Source organism: Tachysurus fulvidraco, chromosome 12 (assembly GCF_022655615.1).
Source record: "Tachysurus fulvidraco isolate hzauxx_2018 chromosome 12, HZAU_PFXX_2.0, whole genome shotgun sequence".
Taxonomy (NCBI): domain Eukaryota; kingdom Metazoa; phylum Chordata; class Actinopteri; order Siluriformes; family Bagridae; genus Tachysurus; species Tachysurus fulvidraco.
In genome coordinates, this window is record NC_062529.1 from 23,608,253 (window position 1) to 23,620,752 (window position 12,500).

The following is a 12,500-nucleotide window of genomic DNA, read 5'->3' on the forward strand; positions in this document are numbered from 1 at the left end:
CACACACACACTCATATACATTCTCTCTCACACACTCTTTCTCTGACACACAAACGCTCTCTCTCTCTCTCTCTCTCTCTCTCTTTCTCTCACACACACACACACACACACACACACACACACACAAACACACTCTCTCACACACACACAAACACTCTCACAAACGCACAAACACAGACACACACACACTCTCTCTCTCTCATACACACATACTCTCTCTTTCTCTCTCTCACACACACACGCACACACACACAGGGGTGCAATGTGGAGCTCCTTCCTCCATTACTTGCTGGTCTTTACGCACATAATCACATCTCTGCGCAGACTTCAGAGCATCATATCAACTTCATTCTTATTTAAATCTGAATCCAATCATGAGTGATTCTTTCTTGTCCTTTTCTCAAAGCTGTTCTTCAAAGCAATTAAAAAAGAATATAACACATTAAATAAAATTGTACACTTATTCTTTTTATGAAGGTTTTTAAGATGCCAAGTAAAGTCATTAAGCTTTTATTAGTCATTACAACCGTATATAGCTGTTATAGTACACCGTGAAATGAGACAGCGTTTCTCTAGGACCACCTACATAACACAAAGACAGAGCTAAGGACTTAGTAAGTTAGTCCTAGCCACATAAAGTGCAACAAACAAGACAGACAAGACAGTGCAGGACAAAAGACAGTGCAGGACAAAAGACAGTGCAGGACAAAAGACAGTGCAAAAAAGACAATAAACAGAAACAGCGCCAGTGACCAGTGTAAATACAGTGTGTGTGTGTGTGTGAGGGGTGTGTGAGGTGAAGATAGAGTGTGTGTGGGGTGAAGAGAGAGAGTGTGTGTGTGTGTGAGGGGCGTGTGGGGGGTGTGTGGGGTGAAGAGTGTGTGAGGGGTGTGTGGGGTGAAGAGAGAGTGTGTGTGTGTGTGTGTGTGTGTGGGGTGAAGAGAGTGTGTGTGTGTGTGTGTGTGAGGGGTGTGTGTGGGGTGAAGAGAGTGTGTGTGTGTGTGTGAGGGGAGTGAGAGGTGAAGAGAGGTGTGTTGTGGGGGGTGTGTGTGTGAGGGGTGTGCGGGGTGAAGAGAGTGTGTGTGTGTGTGTGAGGGGTGTGCGGGGTGAAGAGAGTGTGTGTGTGTGGGGGGGGGGTGTGTGGGGTGAAGAGAGTGTGTGTGTGTGTGAGGGGTGTGCGGGGTGAAGAGAGTGTGTGTGTGTATGTGTGTGTGTGTGTGAGGGGTGTGCGGGGTGAAGAGTGTGTGTGTGTGAATACCGTTGGCTTTGCGGATGCAGCGTGTGGTGTACAGTAAGTGTCTGTGATGGAGGGGAGAGACACCACGTACATTATAGACAGTGTAAGATGTGAACATTAATGTGTGAACTTTCTAGTTCTAATAAAAGTTGTTTGTGTTTATCAGGAAGCAGCACTGAAGACATTAGGAGCAGAAGGACTTTTCCTCTTCTCGTCTCTAGATGTGGATCACGACCTCCACCTCAGTCCTGACGAGTTTAAACCCATCGCTGAGAAACTCACAGGTTCAGTCTTTGACGTTTGTTTAGCAAAAGTCACGTTAGTTTGGTGACGCGCTCGTTTTTAATGCCTGCCACGTCCGTGTCTTGTCCGCAGGCGTCGCTCCTCCTGCCGAGTTCGAAGAAGAGTTCGTCGCCGACCCGAACGGAGAGACGCTCACGCTTCACGCAGCCATGCAGCCGCTCCTGCTCCAGACCATGACCAAGAGCAAGGACGGATTTCTCGGGGTAAAAACCTCATCATCTGCACCGTGTCTTAACCGGACAACAGACACCTTATACACTGATTTCATTAGAATCAGATTAGAAACAGATTTTTCACATTATAACATTATTACTGACCAATCAGAAGCCAGAATTTATTCATCAGACAAAACATGTAAGTTCTTCGGTTCCTGCTTCTTCTATGTATCTAAAGAAGTCACTCTCTCGTGTCACTGTCCTCTTTTTCCTCTCTGTAGGTTTCCCGCAGCGCGCTGAACGGCCTGCGCTCCTGGAAGCGTCCCGCCGTTCCGTCCTCTGGCTTCTCGGCTGCTCAGTTCCGGATCTTTCTGCCCCCGAAGGGTAAAGGGGAGCTGGGGGACACCTGGTGGATCATCCCGAGCGATCTGAACATCTTCACTGGATATCTGCCCAACAATCGGTACCACCCACCCACCCCCCGCGGCAAAGAGGTAAATTACGAGCAGATCCGAGGCTAAATCGAGTGTGAATGTGAATCACCGTAAGAGCAATAAATAACGTTAGAACGTTAGGGCTGGTCGCTTAGCAACAGAAACCCAATCGGAACCTGAACAGCGCCTCTGTGCCTCGTATCAGGTGAAAACCGGGACGTAGAGACACTTAACAGAAACGACTCTGTAGATAGAGTCAGGAGACAAAACGCCGAACATCACAGATGTAGCGGTGTAGAGAGGGGGAAATACGTCACGCCGAAACATTAGAGGAAGTCGGATACGGACGAAGGGACGTCTGGTGGACTACAGGACAAAGTTAAACAGGACAAAAAAGATGAGAAAGCTGTGAAAGATAACAGAACCTGCTCGGGTGCAGAAGCACAGAGACCAACTTTTTTCCTCACCGACGTGAAAGCGTGAGACGAGACGTTATTTAAAGCGGCCGCACGCCGGATTTATCCAATCAGGGTCGTCGATGCGTGAATATGCAAATGAGAAGAAGGTTACAGCAGGGTTTAGGAACGTACAGTGTGACACAAGGGCAGATTCTGAAGAGCCAGGATTCAGTGTTACCCCCCGGGGGCAGTAGGAGCAGTGTGAAACCTCTGACCACACAAACACAGGATTCTGTTTACTCAAAGAAATATTTTACTCAGGTTGAAAAATCTTTACGTTTTTAAAGTGAAAGTTTCTCGTTTCTCACTCAGGTTCTGATCCACACCCTGCTCAGCATGTTTCACCCTCGGCCGTTCGTCAAATCCCGCTTCGCTCCTCAGGGAGCCATCGCCTGCGTACGAGCCGTCAGCGACTTTTACTACGACGTCGTGTTCAGGTATCGAGCTTCACGTATCCTCACGTATTAGCGTTTTTGCTTGTGAGCTCTCAAGAGAGTCAAGCGCGATGAATCGGTGCTGAGCTCGGACTTCAGGAACGTTCTGGATTAAAGCGCTGACGTTCAGGAAGTTGCTGATTTTTTATTTATTTATTTATTTATTTCTGAAAAAAAAAAGACAAAATCAGACATTAGCGCTGCATCAGTCACAAAATAAAATCTTTGAAATTCTGAAGGAACTAATTATAAAAATGTGTTGAACGATTACGAAAGAAACGGGGGGGGGGGGCCTGGTTTAGGCCACGCCCACTTCAAGATTTCAACCCATATTCAGATTTACATATTTAGTGCCCTGATGTAACAGATACAGACACAGACAGCACCATGGCATCTGCTCATGATCCTGTTTCACCTCCTCGTTTTGTCCCTGTCGCATCTTGACCCTCAGGATCCACGCCGAGTTCCAGCTGAACGACGTCCCCGATTTCCCGTTCTGGTTCACGCCGGGGCAGTTCGCCGGCCACGTCGTGCTCTCCAAAGACGCTTCTCATGTCCGAGACTTCCATCTGTATGTCCCTAACGACAAGTGAGTATAAGCGAGACCTCGGTAGAGACCGGCGTACAGTCGGACGGGATCTCGCGGATCTCTGATGGTCGTCCCGTGTCCGTAGGTCTCTCAACGTCGACATGGAGTGGCTGTACGGCGCCAGCGAGAGCAGTAGCATGGAGGTGGACATCGGCTACCTGCCGCAGGTACGCAGTCGCTTCAGCACGAACGAAAACAGCACAAATCGTTAAAAAGGCGGAAGCTTGTTTGGTGACTGAATAAAGATCGAATGCATCCCATGTCAACAACCGTATGTTGAAAATTCCTAGAAAGTCGTCACAATGCCGTGAGATGTTGCTATGGTTACGTGTCTTTTTCTTTCTTTATTTTTTTTGTAGCTCCTCATAATCAAGTCACGTAAGAAGCGAATACAAAAATGTTTTTTTTTCCCCTCACCCGTCGTTTTTCAGATGGAGTTGCGGGCGGCCGGTCCGTCTACGCCCTCCGTGATCTACGACGAGCAGGGGAACGTGATTGACAGCCAGGCGGAGGGAGGAGAACCCATCCACTTTGTGTTCGAGGAGATCCACTGGAGCTCCGAGATCAGCCGAGACGAGGCAGCCGGTCGCCTCGAGGTCACCTTTTATCCTTTCAAAAAGGTAAGACTCTTTCCGTCGCGTCGTTTCACACCTTCTTTCTTTACTTCCTCCCTTTAAACACCGACCCTTTTTTTCGTCAGGTGCCGTACCTGCCGTTCCCAGAAGCCTTCAGCAGGGCAGAAGCAGAAGGGAAACTGGTTCACTCCATCCTGCTGTGGGGAGCGCTGGACGATCAGTCCTGCTGAGGTCAGACTCAGGGTTAATACTATACACACGTTTAAGTTATTACGAAGCTGTGAGACTGTGACGGTGTCTTCCTGTGGACGGCGTGGCCACGTCTCGCTCCTCCGTCCGCACTCATCCGGGTGCTGACGGTGATGTCGGCTATTTTAAGTATCGGTCTTAACTACAGCCAAAATAATCAGTAAGAATGGAACATAATGAACACAGAACACTGAGAGCAGGAACAGGAGACAGCAGGAGAGTTTATTATCAACAAGTTTCTCACTAGACATTATGTAATGTTTATGAAGGAATAATTTATTATCTCCCTCTCTCTCTCTCTGCTCCCCCTCTGCCTCCTCCCTCTCTCTACCTCTCCCTCTCTCTCTCTCTCTCTCTCTCTCTCTGCCCCCCTCCTCTCCCCCTTTCTCTCTCTCTCTGTTTCTCTCTCTTTGCTCCCTCTCTGCCTCCTCTCTCTCTCTCTCTCTCTCTCTCTCTCTCTCTCTCTCTCTGCCTCTGCCCCCCCTCCTCTCCTCTCCACTTTCTCTCTCTGCCTTCCCCCTCCCTCTATCTTGCTCTCTCTGTGCCCCATCTCTCTCTCCCTCTCTCTTTCTCTCACGCTCTCTCTCTCTCTCACTCCCTCTCTTTCTCTCTCTCACTCACTGTCTATCTTGCTCTCTGCCTTTCCCCCCCTCTCTATCTCTCCCTCTCTCTCTTTCTCTCACTCTCTCTCTCTCTCACACGCTTTTTCTCTCACGCTCTCTCTCTCTCTCTCCCTCTATCTGACTCTCTGCCTCTGGCCCCCTCTCTCTCCCTCCCTCGCTCCATCTCTCTCTCCCTCCTTCTCTCCCTCTCCCTCCCTCCCTCTCTCTCTCCCTCCCTCGCTCCCTCTCTCCCTCCCTCTCTCTCCCTCGCTCCCTCTCTCCCTCCCTCCCCCCCCCTCTCTCTTTCTCTCTCTCTCTCTGTCTCTACACAGGTTCGGGGCGAACTCTCCGGGAGACAGTTCTGGAAAGTTCGCCCGTCTTGACGCTGCTCAATCAGAGCTTCATCAGCAGCTGGTCTCTGGTCAAAGAGCTGGAGGACCTGCAGGTGACTTTTATTGTTATTCACACGACTTAAAAAGCTGCTTAGTTTCATTTATCCGAATTACTCGATGTACAAAGTGCATTTGGGGGGGGGGGCATTGTCATGGTTACAGCAGGAAAGCCTCTATGGTGAATAGACTTATGATTAGTGTTCGTGTAAGAAGTATGTTTAGTGTATTTAACGCCGTGTCGTTTCCTCAAAGGCCGACGAGAAGAATCCGGATTTGAGTCAGAAGGCGCGTTTACACCTGGAGCAGTACAGCTTCCCTGTGGAGATGATGGTGGTGTTGCCTAACGGGACCGTGGTACGTCCGGGGGTTTATCTGGTCTGTTAAAAACCTGACGCTTGTCGGTGTGGATGAATTTTAGCAGGAAATCAATATATATGGACCTTTTTAGCCTGTAATGTACAGTGATACTAACATAAAACAAATAAATAAAAATATATGTTTAATATCTATTTATTTAAAAAAAATCTTAAAAATAATTCTATATAATATTAAATTGAAGTAATTTAATAAATAATTAAATAGAATTATTTCGCAAAAATTCTTTTCTAATCGAACTTCTAATTTCATCTATGGCCACGTTCACACTGCAAGTCTTAACGCTCAATTCGGATCTTTTGCTCAGATCTGATTTTTTATGTTTGGCTGTTCACATTACCTTTTAAAATGTGGCCTATATCAGATACCAGTGTGAACCGTTTGCTGTTCCGAACTGACCCGCATGAGCAAACGAACGATAACGATGACGTCACACGCCGCACGCCGTCGTGCTAAAAAGTCGGCGAGGTTATGGATGGAGGAAGTATCGTATCATCTGGTGCAAGCAAACGTATCATGTAATGCTATAATGTGATGTATTCAATGCAAACATTATGAGCTGGTTCACGTAACCACTTTATAGAACACTCACACGTTACCACGCATAATTGTGACGAATGTCGATGTAGATCGACGTAAAAGTCGCATCAAATCTGCCTCGGGGGTTCACACTGCGGCCACATTGGAAAAAAATCCGATTTGGGTCTGATTCAGGACCACATATGGAAGTGGCAGATTTGAATGTTCACACTACACCTGAAGAAGTCTGACCTGGTCACTTGACCCCCAAACAAATCAGATTCGGTCCACTTTTACCTGCAGTGTGAACGGGGCCTAAGTGACGAGTCGCATGATTTCTCCTTCGTTATTTTATTTTATCCGTCCTGACTCTTGTCTGTTTTATCGCCGATCCGTTTATACCTTCGTGTGTCTTCGTCCTAAGGTGCTTTTTCTTTTTTCTTTTTTTCTTTCAAATTTTTTACCCGATTTCTTTTTTTAAACAAAGTCTTGTTAGCGATTTAGTTTCAGTTTCACATTTAAATTAACTCAGCAATAAAGAACACCCCCACCCCCACCCCCACACTGGATCAATAAGAAATATAAACAATAGTCAGGCCTCTAGGTAACATCATACAATTCTGAACACAGGCATGTGTAGACATTTACACAAAATTTGTCAATTGAGACATTTTCAAAATAAAACAAATGGCATCCACATGTTATAAAACTTCTCAACCGACCCTTTTATACCGTATCTGATCTTTTCCAAATGTATATGACACATGACCTCTCTAATCCAGAGTCGGTGGGTGTGAATCCTTCCACCTACACAAAATAAGTCTTCTAGCTAGCAGAGAGCAAAAAGCGATCATGTTCACCTGGCACTTGCTAAATGTTCACCCCAAATACCACCTTGATCACCCCAAATACTGCAGTCAAAGGGCACAGGTGCACGGTTTTTCCACATATTTTGGAAAATGCTTCAAAAATAGATAGCCAATATCCATGAAGTTTTGAACAAGTCCAAAACATGTAGAGAAGTGTAGCGGGTGTTTGCTTGCAACGATCACATGCAGGATCCAAGTCCAACTTTATCTTGGTCTTATCCGGTTTCTAACGTGAGCCGCGTTTTCTTTCCTCCACGTCGTTGCCGATCGGTTCTCCATAAAAACGACGTCTTAGCAAGAAATAAAAAAATAAAAAAATCTCGTCGCATTTATCGGCCGTTTCTCGTTATGAGATTATATTAAACCGGAACATTTTTAAACCTTATTTCTTGAGATATTTGACTTTTTTTTTCTACTTTCGTCGTATAAAGCTGAAAAACGAACAACTTTAACACCGAAATCTTAAAATTTGGTTTATTTATTTTTTTTGTTAATTGTAATCTTATCATTGGTATCACATTCAAGATGTTTGATCTTTTTTTTATTTGCGGTGTAACTTGAAATTTAGGAATATAAAGAATGTAGTAACATCATTTTAATCATGGGACCGAATTTTGGCAGAGATTTCAGCTCATTTGTAGAAATAATTTCTTAAAAATTAGCGCATTAACTAAACCCTTGTAAAATCTCATTAAATAAATAAATAAAAAGGATTGAACGATATGATGTGAAACTTTGATGCTAAATTGTTTGTTTGTTTGTTTGTTTTGTTTCCTCGATCCACAGGTTCACCACATCAACGCTAACAACTTCCTAGACCAGACGTCCGTGAAGCCGGAGGAGGACGAGTTGGGGATGAGGTTCAGCTTCGCGGGTGGGTTTGAGGATCCGTCCACGTCCACGTACATCCGCTTCCTGATGGAGGGACTGGACAAAGCCAAAACTTACCTCTAATCATCATCATCATCATCATCATCATCATCATAACAAACAACTCATCCAAGTCTCACATCACACACAAATTTTCTGGATCTTGTGCTGCACTGAATCCTGGGAGTTTTCTCTCCTGTCTTGTAGCAAGTGACTGCAGATTTTTCTACACTTGATTTTATGAGCTGGGGTTAATCCTAGTGTGCTGGTTATTAGGAAATTTTATACAATACGTCCTTTAAAAAAAAAAAACGACACGATGATTATGTAGCTAAAAAGTAACTGAAGCTAAATAACAGAAAACAAAGACTTTTAGCTGAACTGTTGCTTCAAGTCTTTTGTCTTTCGGCCTTCAGCCTCAGCAGATCGTGTAACGAAACCGTGAAGTTCACGCTAGTTTGAAGTAGGAGGTCAGACTTTATTACTCGCCCCCGTCGGACAAGACGGCGTGCGAGCGTCGGATCAAATCGTAGAACGCGCTCGGAGAACGTCGGCGTCTTCCGCCTTAGCCGGCTTCGTCACACCTCGCCATAAATGTCATAGAAAAATATTTGGAAAATCTTTACAATGCTGGAGTTAAAATAGCTAAAAGACACGGTTGTCATTTTGGGGGTGTTAATGTATTTTTTAAAAAAAAAAAAAACAACAACAAAAAAAACAGGTGTGTCAAAGGACAACGGTTTTTCACTCAGGGGTGATGGGACTTTCCAGAATGCCATATATGGTACACGTGTGTGTGCGTGTATGTGTGTGTGTGGGTGTCCTTGGATGGAACAGTTTGTGATGGCCTGCTCTGAAAGCTTGCACTAGTTGGACCAGGCCTGATGTCTTTGTTCCAGTCCAGATACACACACACACACACACACACACACACACACACACAGTACAATAACACAAACACACCCAGCCATACCGCGTTGTTGAATACACACAGAACTCAGCAGATCAGTGGATCGTCTCATCTCGTGTTCACGATCAGTATTAATCTATGCAAAATGATGTCCCTGAGAATTAAACCCAGTGTTTTACACACACACACACACACACACACACACACACACACACACAAAAGAATTTATTAATTCCAGTTAATCTACCGAGCCATCGTATTAAACATTAAAAACAAAAGCCACTCTAAAGACGATCAGAGAAAGTTTTGAGTTGAAGCTCAGAGTAAATAGTCTCCTGTAGTTGTTACGGTAACGTGGGCTGAAAGACGTAGATTTGCACTTGAGCTACAAAGTTACCGTAAACTAACAACTAATAAAACTACTAGAGCTTCAAGCCGAACATCGAATTTAAGTGATGCGGGTTTTTATTATTGTTCTCCTGTCAAATAAAATGATCTACGTTCACAAATGTTTCTAAAACGTTGTCGGTTCACGTCCGCAATTTAAGACGAATCAGGCTAGTCGTTCGTTCAGTTGGAACGAAAGTAACGACGCCTTATACAAAGATGAAGAGTTAGCGCGCATCTCTGGTAGCAAGCTGCTGCAGTGGCTGATTTTTTTTTTTGCCTGTTTTTGCGCTAAATGTAAATCAGCCATGAGGTGAAAATGCTTAGTTGTTTATTGTGACTTAGCATTTATTAATGTATGCAGGCGATGACAAAAACGACACGACAGTGTAACAGCGTTTAGCTATAAGCGAGATAGATATGTTCACGTAGTTTTATATCTGACAGGAAGTTTAACTCTGTACTAAACCACATCATCAATCCTGAGTGACAATCGCAATAAAACTGAGACAACTGACAAAACATTTTAACTAGAATTTGTAGCTAAATTCGAACTTGTTAGCCACATTAGCATCGAAGCTTCAATGGAAACGTCAGCAAAGTTCGGATTTGCGTCAAAATGATGAAACAGTGCGGATTTGTCATGTTGACCGTATGAAAATGTTCACTGTACAAGGTTTGTGTTGTGGATTAAAACAATGTACCGTAAAATAAAGACCTTTTCTACTTATTTGTCTAGTTTAATGTTTAATGTGTGTAACTCTTTTATTTCAAACATCACTATTTTACTTTTAAAAGTTCCATGTATTATTCAGTTTCAGTGAGGAGTTGTAGGTGTGGTTCATCTCCCATGATGCAATTCCCTTTTTGTCTTTCTTACTAAACACGGCTATGCGTTAGCTAACGAACTTCAGTAACCGTACTCCTCGTGTTAAAACGGCGGCTTCTTCGTCGTCGTCTCCGTCGTGCCTCGTCAGGATGCGAACGGCCGACAGTTTGGTTACAAATCGGAATCAAACGCATGGTTTAGTACCTCAGTTTTATAATTTATCCATAAATGTCTTTTAGTTGTTAGATATTTTATCCAGAAGTGCTTCGTACAGTAGATTTAACATGTTAAAAATCTTCTCATTGTACTTTATAGAAGAGGAAATGAGCTTTGCAGGACAACGTGATGATAACATAGAAATATTGTGATTAATGATGTCTTTTCTGAGGTAAAATTTAATCAGATTTGAACTTTAATCCAGTTTTAAATCTTTAAAATGGTTTAATTTCTAAATTATGTTTGAAAACATTATATAACATTAGCATCAATTCCAGGAGTCCAGAAAGGCCGTGAGTTATACATGTTTCCGTACTTGTTTTTCTCTAGCATGACTAGCATCTTAGCGATTAGAGACTTACTCTTGTATAACGTTTTTATGGCGATTCTTTGATTAAAAACATTAAAAATACGTTTGACAAAGATTTAATAATAAAAAAAAATTATGTAAAAAGAATTCAGTCCAAATAACAAAATGGCTTGATTTTACTAATAGAAATATTAATTAAATAAATAATTATTTATTAAATAAAGATCAATAACGAACAATAATAATTTATATAAATAAAAAATAATATAAATGTTTTCATCTTATTTATTATATTCATTAATGTATTTATTTAAACGTAATTCAATATAATTAAATAGATTTAATGTTAATAATAACGGTTAACGATTTACGAATCATTACAAAAATAAAGGATTTTACTGCACGTCGTACGGCGTACGATTGCATAAGTGAATTAAGTTGAATTTTAGTAAATTATTACAAAGAATTCTAATTAAAATCAAACTCTTGTCTTTCTGGACTTCTGTATTACAAATACAACTTCTTGGGAAGTTTTGTTAGGAAAACCTGTAAGTCTTCTGAGTGAAACTGTGTATAATAGAAACGCCTTAAATTATCGTAATAATGTTTTGTCATTTTAATGAATATTTTAATTAATTTTCATTTTATAATTTTTCACTTTTTTTGGAGGGGATGTTTTCGATCATTTTTTTTTCCTCAAGTATATCTCGACTTCAGTCGTGGTGATTAATGCTTTCAGGACTCGGAGGCGGAGCAGGTCTGGGCTTATCTCTAACGCTATTGGCTAGTGGGTGTGAAAACAAGTCATGAAGTTCAACACCTCACTTCCTGTTTCAAAAGGAAACACACCGTACGAACGTATTTCAAAAGCTATTCCATGGTGGTTTGTTTAAACACTGAAAGACGTGAAAGTGAGAATATTAATATTAATTTCTCATTGTTTTATAGCTTTCGCTACTTATCGCCTTTCATCGAGGTCACATGGGTCTTCGATCCACGAGCGAATGTTAAATGTACTGTATGACAATGTCATCGTTGTTATTGTTTTTGCGTTAGCGTTGTACGTATGCGGTATCAGTGTCCTCCTTATGCAGAGAATCCATCCAGTATTGCTTTTCCTCCTCAGATCTTAATAAAGATCTCAGATCAGTCTTTACTCTGCTCTCGTTGTCCCTCCGTCTCGTTCTCGCTCGGCCCTTTTCCGTCTCAAATCCGACAAAGCGTCAGATCACCAGAAGGTCCAGGCCTCGAACTCCAGCACCCGGAAGTCGCTATTCTCAGACAGGCTGCAGTTGTTAAAGGTGTAACACGGGCTGCTCCTGCCCACGTACAGAGACTCGTCAAGCCACAGGCCGAAGTGTCCACTGACCAGGGAGGGAAAAAAACAATCAAAATAAAGAATTAGAAGGATTTTAAGCATTATGTTCTAATGTACATCTTATAGGTTCAATGTTTACATGAGTGAACATACATAATCATTAGTAATCGGTTTATTTATCAGTAATCGGATGTCATTTTACCGCACGTTAGTTTATATTTGTTTACGTTATTGAGATATGTGACAAGTTTGATAAGTGTCTGTAGTTTTGAACTCCTTATGTTCATAAATACAGTGACTGTATGGCTGCAATTCATAATATAATAAATAATAATTAATATTCATTCATTCATTCATTTTCTACCGCTTATCCGAACTTCTCGGGTCACGGGAAGCCTGTGCCTATCTCAGGCGTCATCGGGCATCGAGGCAGGATACACCCTGGACGGAGTACCGACCCATCACAGGG

General features: G+C 42.8%; 2 protein-coding genes across 7 annotated transcripts in view; one reads left to right on the forward strand and one right to left on the reverse strand.

Annotated features, from left to right (window-relative positions):
- The window catches only part of selenon (selenoprotein N), a 9,749-nt gene extending 570 nt beyond the window's left edge, over positions 1-9,179 (forward strand). The window contains exons 2-12 of the mRNA XM_027143731.2: positions 1,404-1,521; positions 1,613-1,743; positions 1,977-2,189; positions 2,900-3,024; positions 3,473-3,610; positions 3,696-3,777; positions 4,042-4,230; positions 4,311-4,416; positions 5,369-5,481; positions 5,681-5,782; positions 7,978-9,179. Of these exons, the coding sequence (XP_026999532.2) occupies positions 1,404-1,521; positions 1,613-1,743; positions 1,977-2,189; positions 2,900-3,024; positions 3,473-3,610; positions 3,696-3,777; positions 4,042-4,230; positions 4,311-4,416; positions 5,369-5,481; positions 5,681-5,782; positions 7,978-8,145 (1,485 nt within the window). The 3' untranslated portion in view covers positions 8,146-9,179. The remainder of the gene's footprint in view (positions 1-1,403; positions 1,522-1,612; positions 1,744-1,976; positions 2,190-2,899; positions 3,025-3,472; positions 3,611-3,695; positions 3,778-4,041; positions 4,231-4,310; positions 4,417-5,368; positions 5,482-5,680; positions 5,783-7,977) is intronic.
- Positions 9,163-12,500, reverse strand: part of si:ch211-15d5.11 (oxidation resistance protein 1) — a 22,189-nt gene continuing 18,851 nt past the window's right edge. For all 6 annotated transcript variants that reach the window (XM_047821960.1, XM_047821961.1, XM_047821963.1 and 3 more), the window contains one exon: positions 9,163-12,077. In XM_047821960.1, coding sequence (XP_047677916.1) covers positions 11,942-12,077 — 136 coding nt within the window. In that variant the 3' untranslated portion in view covers positions 9,163-11,941. The remainder of the gene's footprint in view (positions 12,078-12,500) is intronic.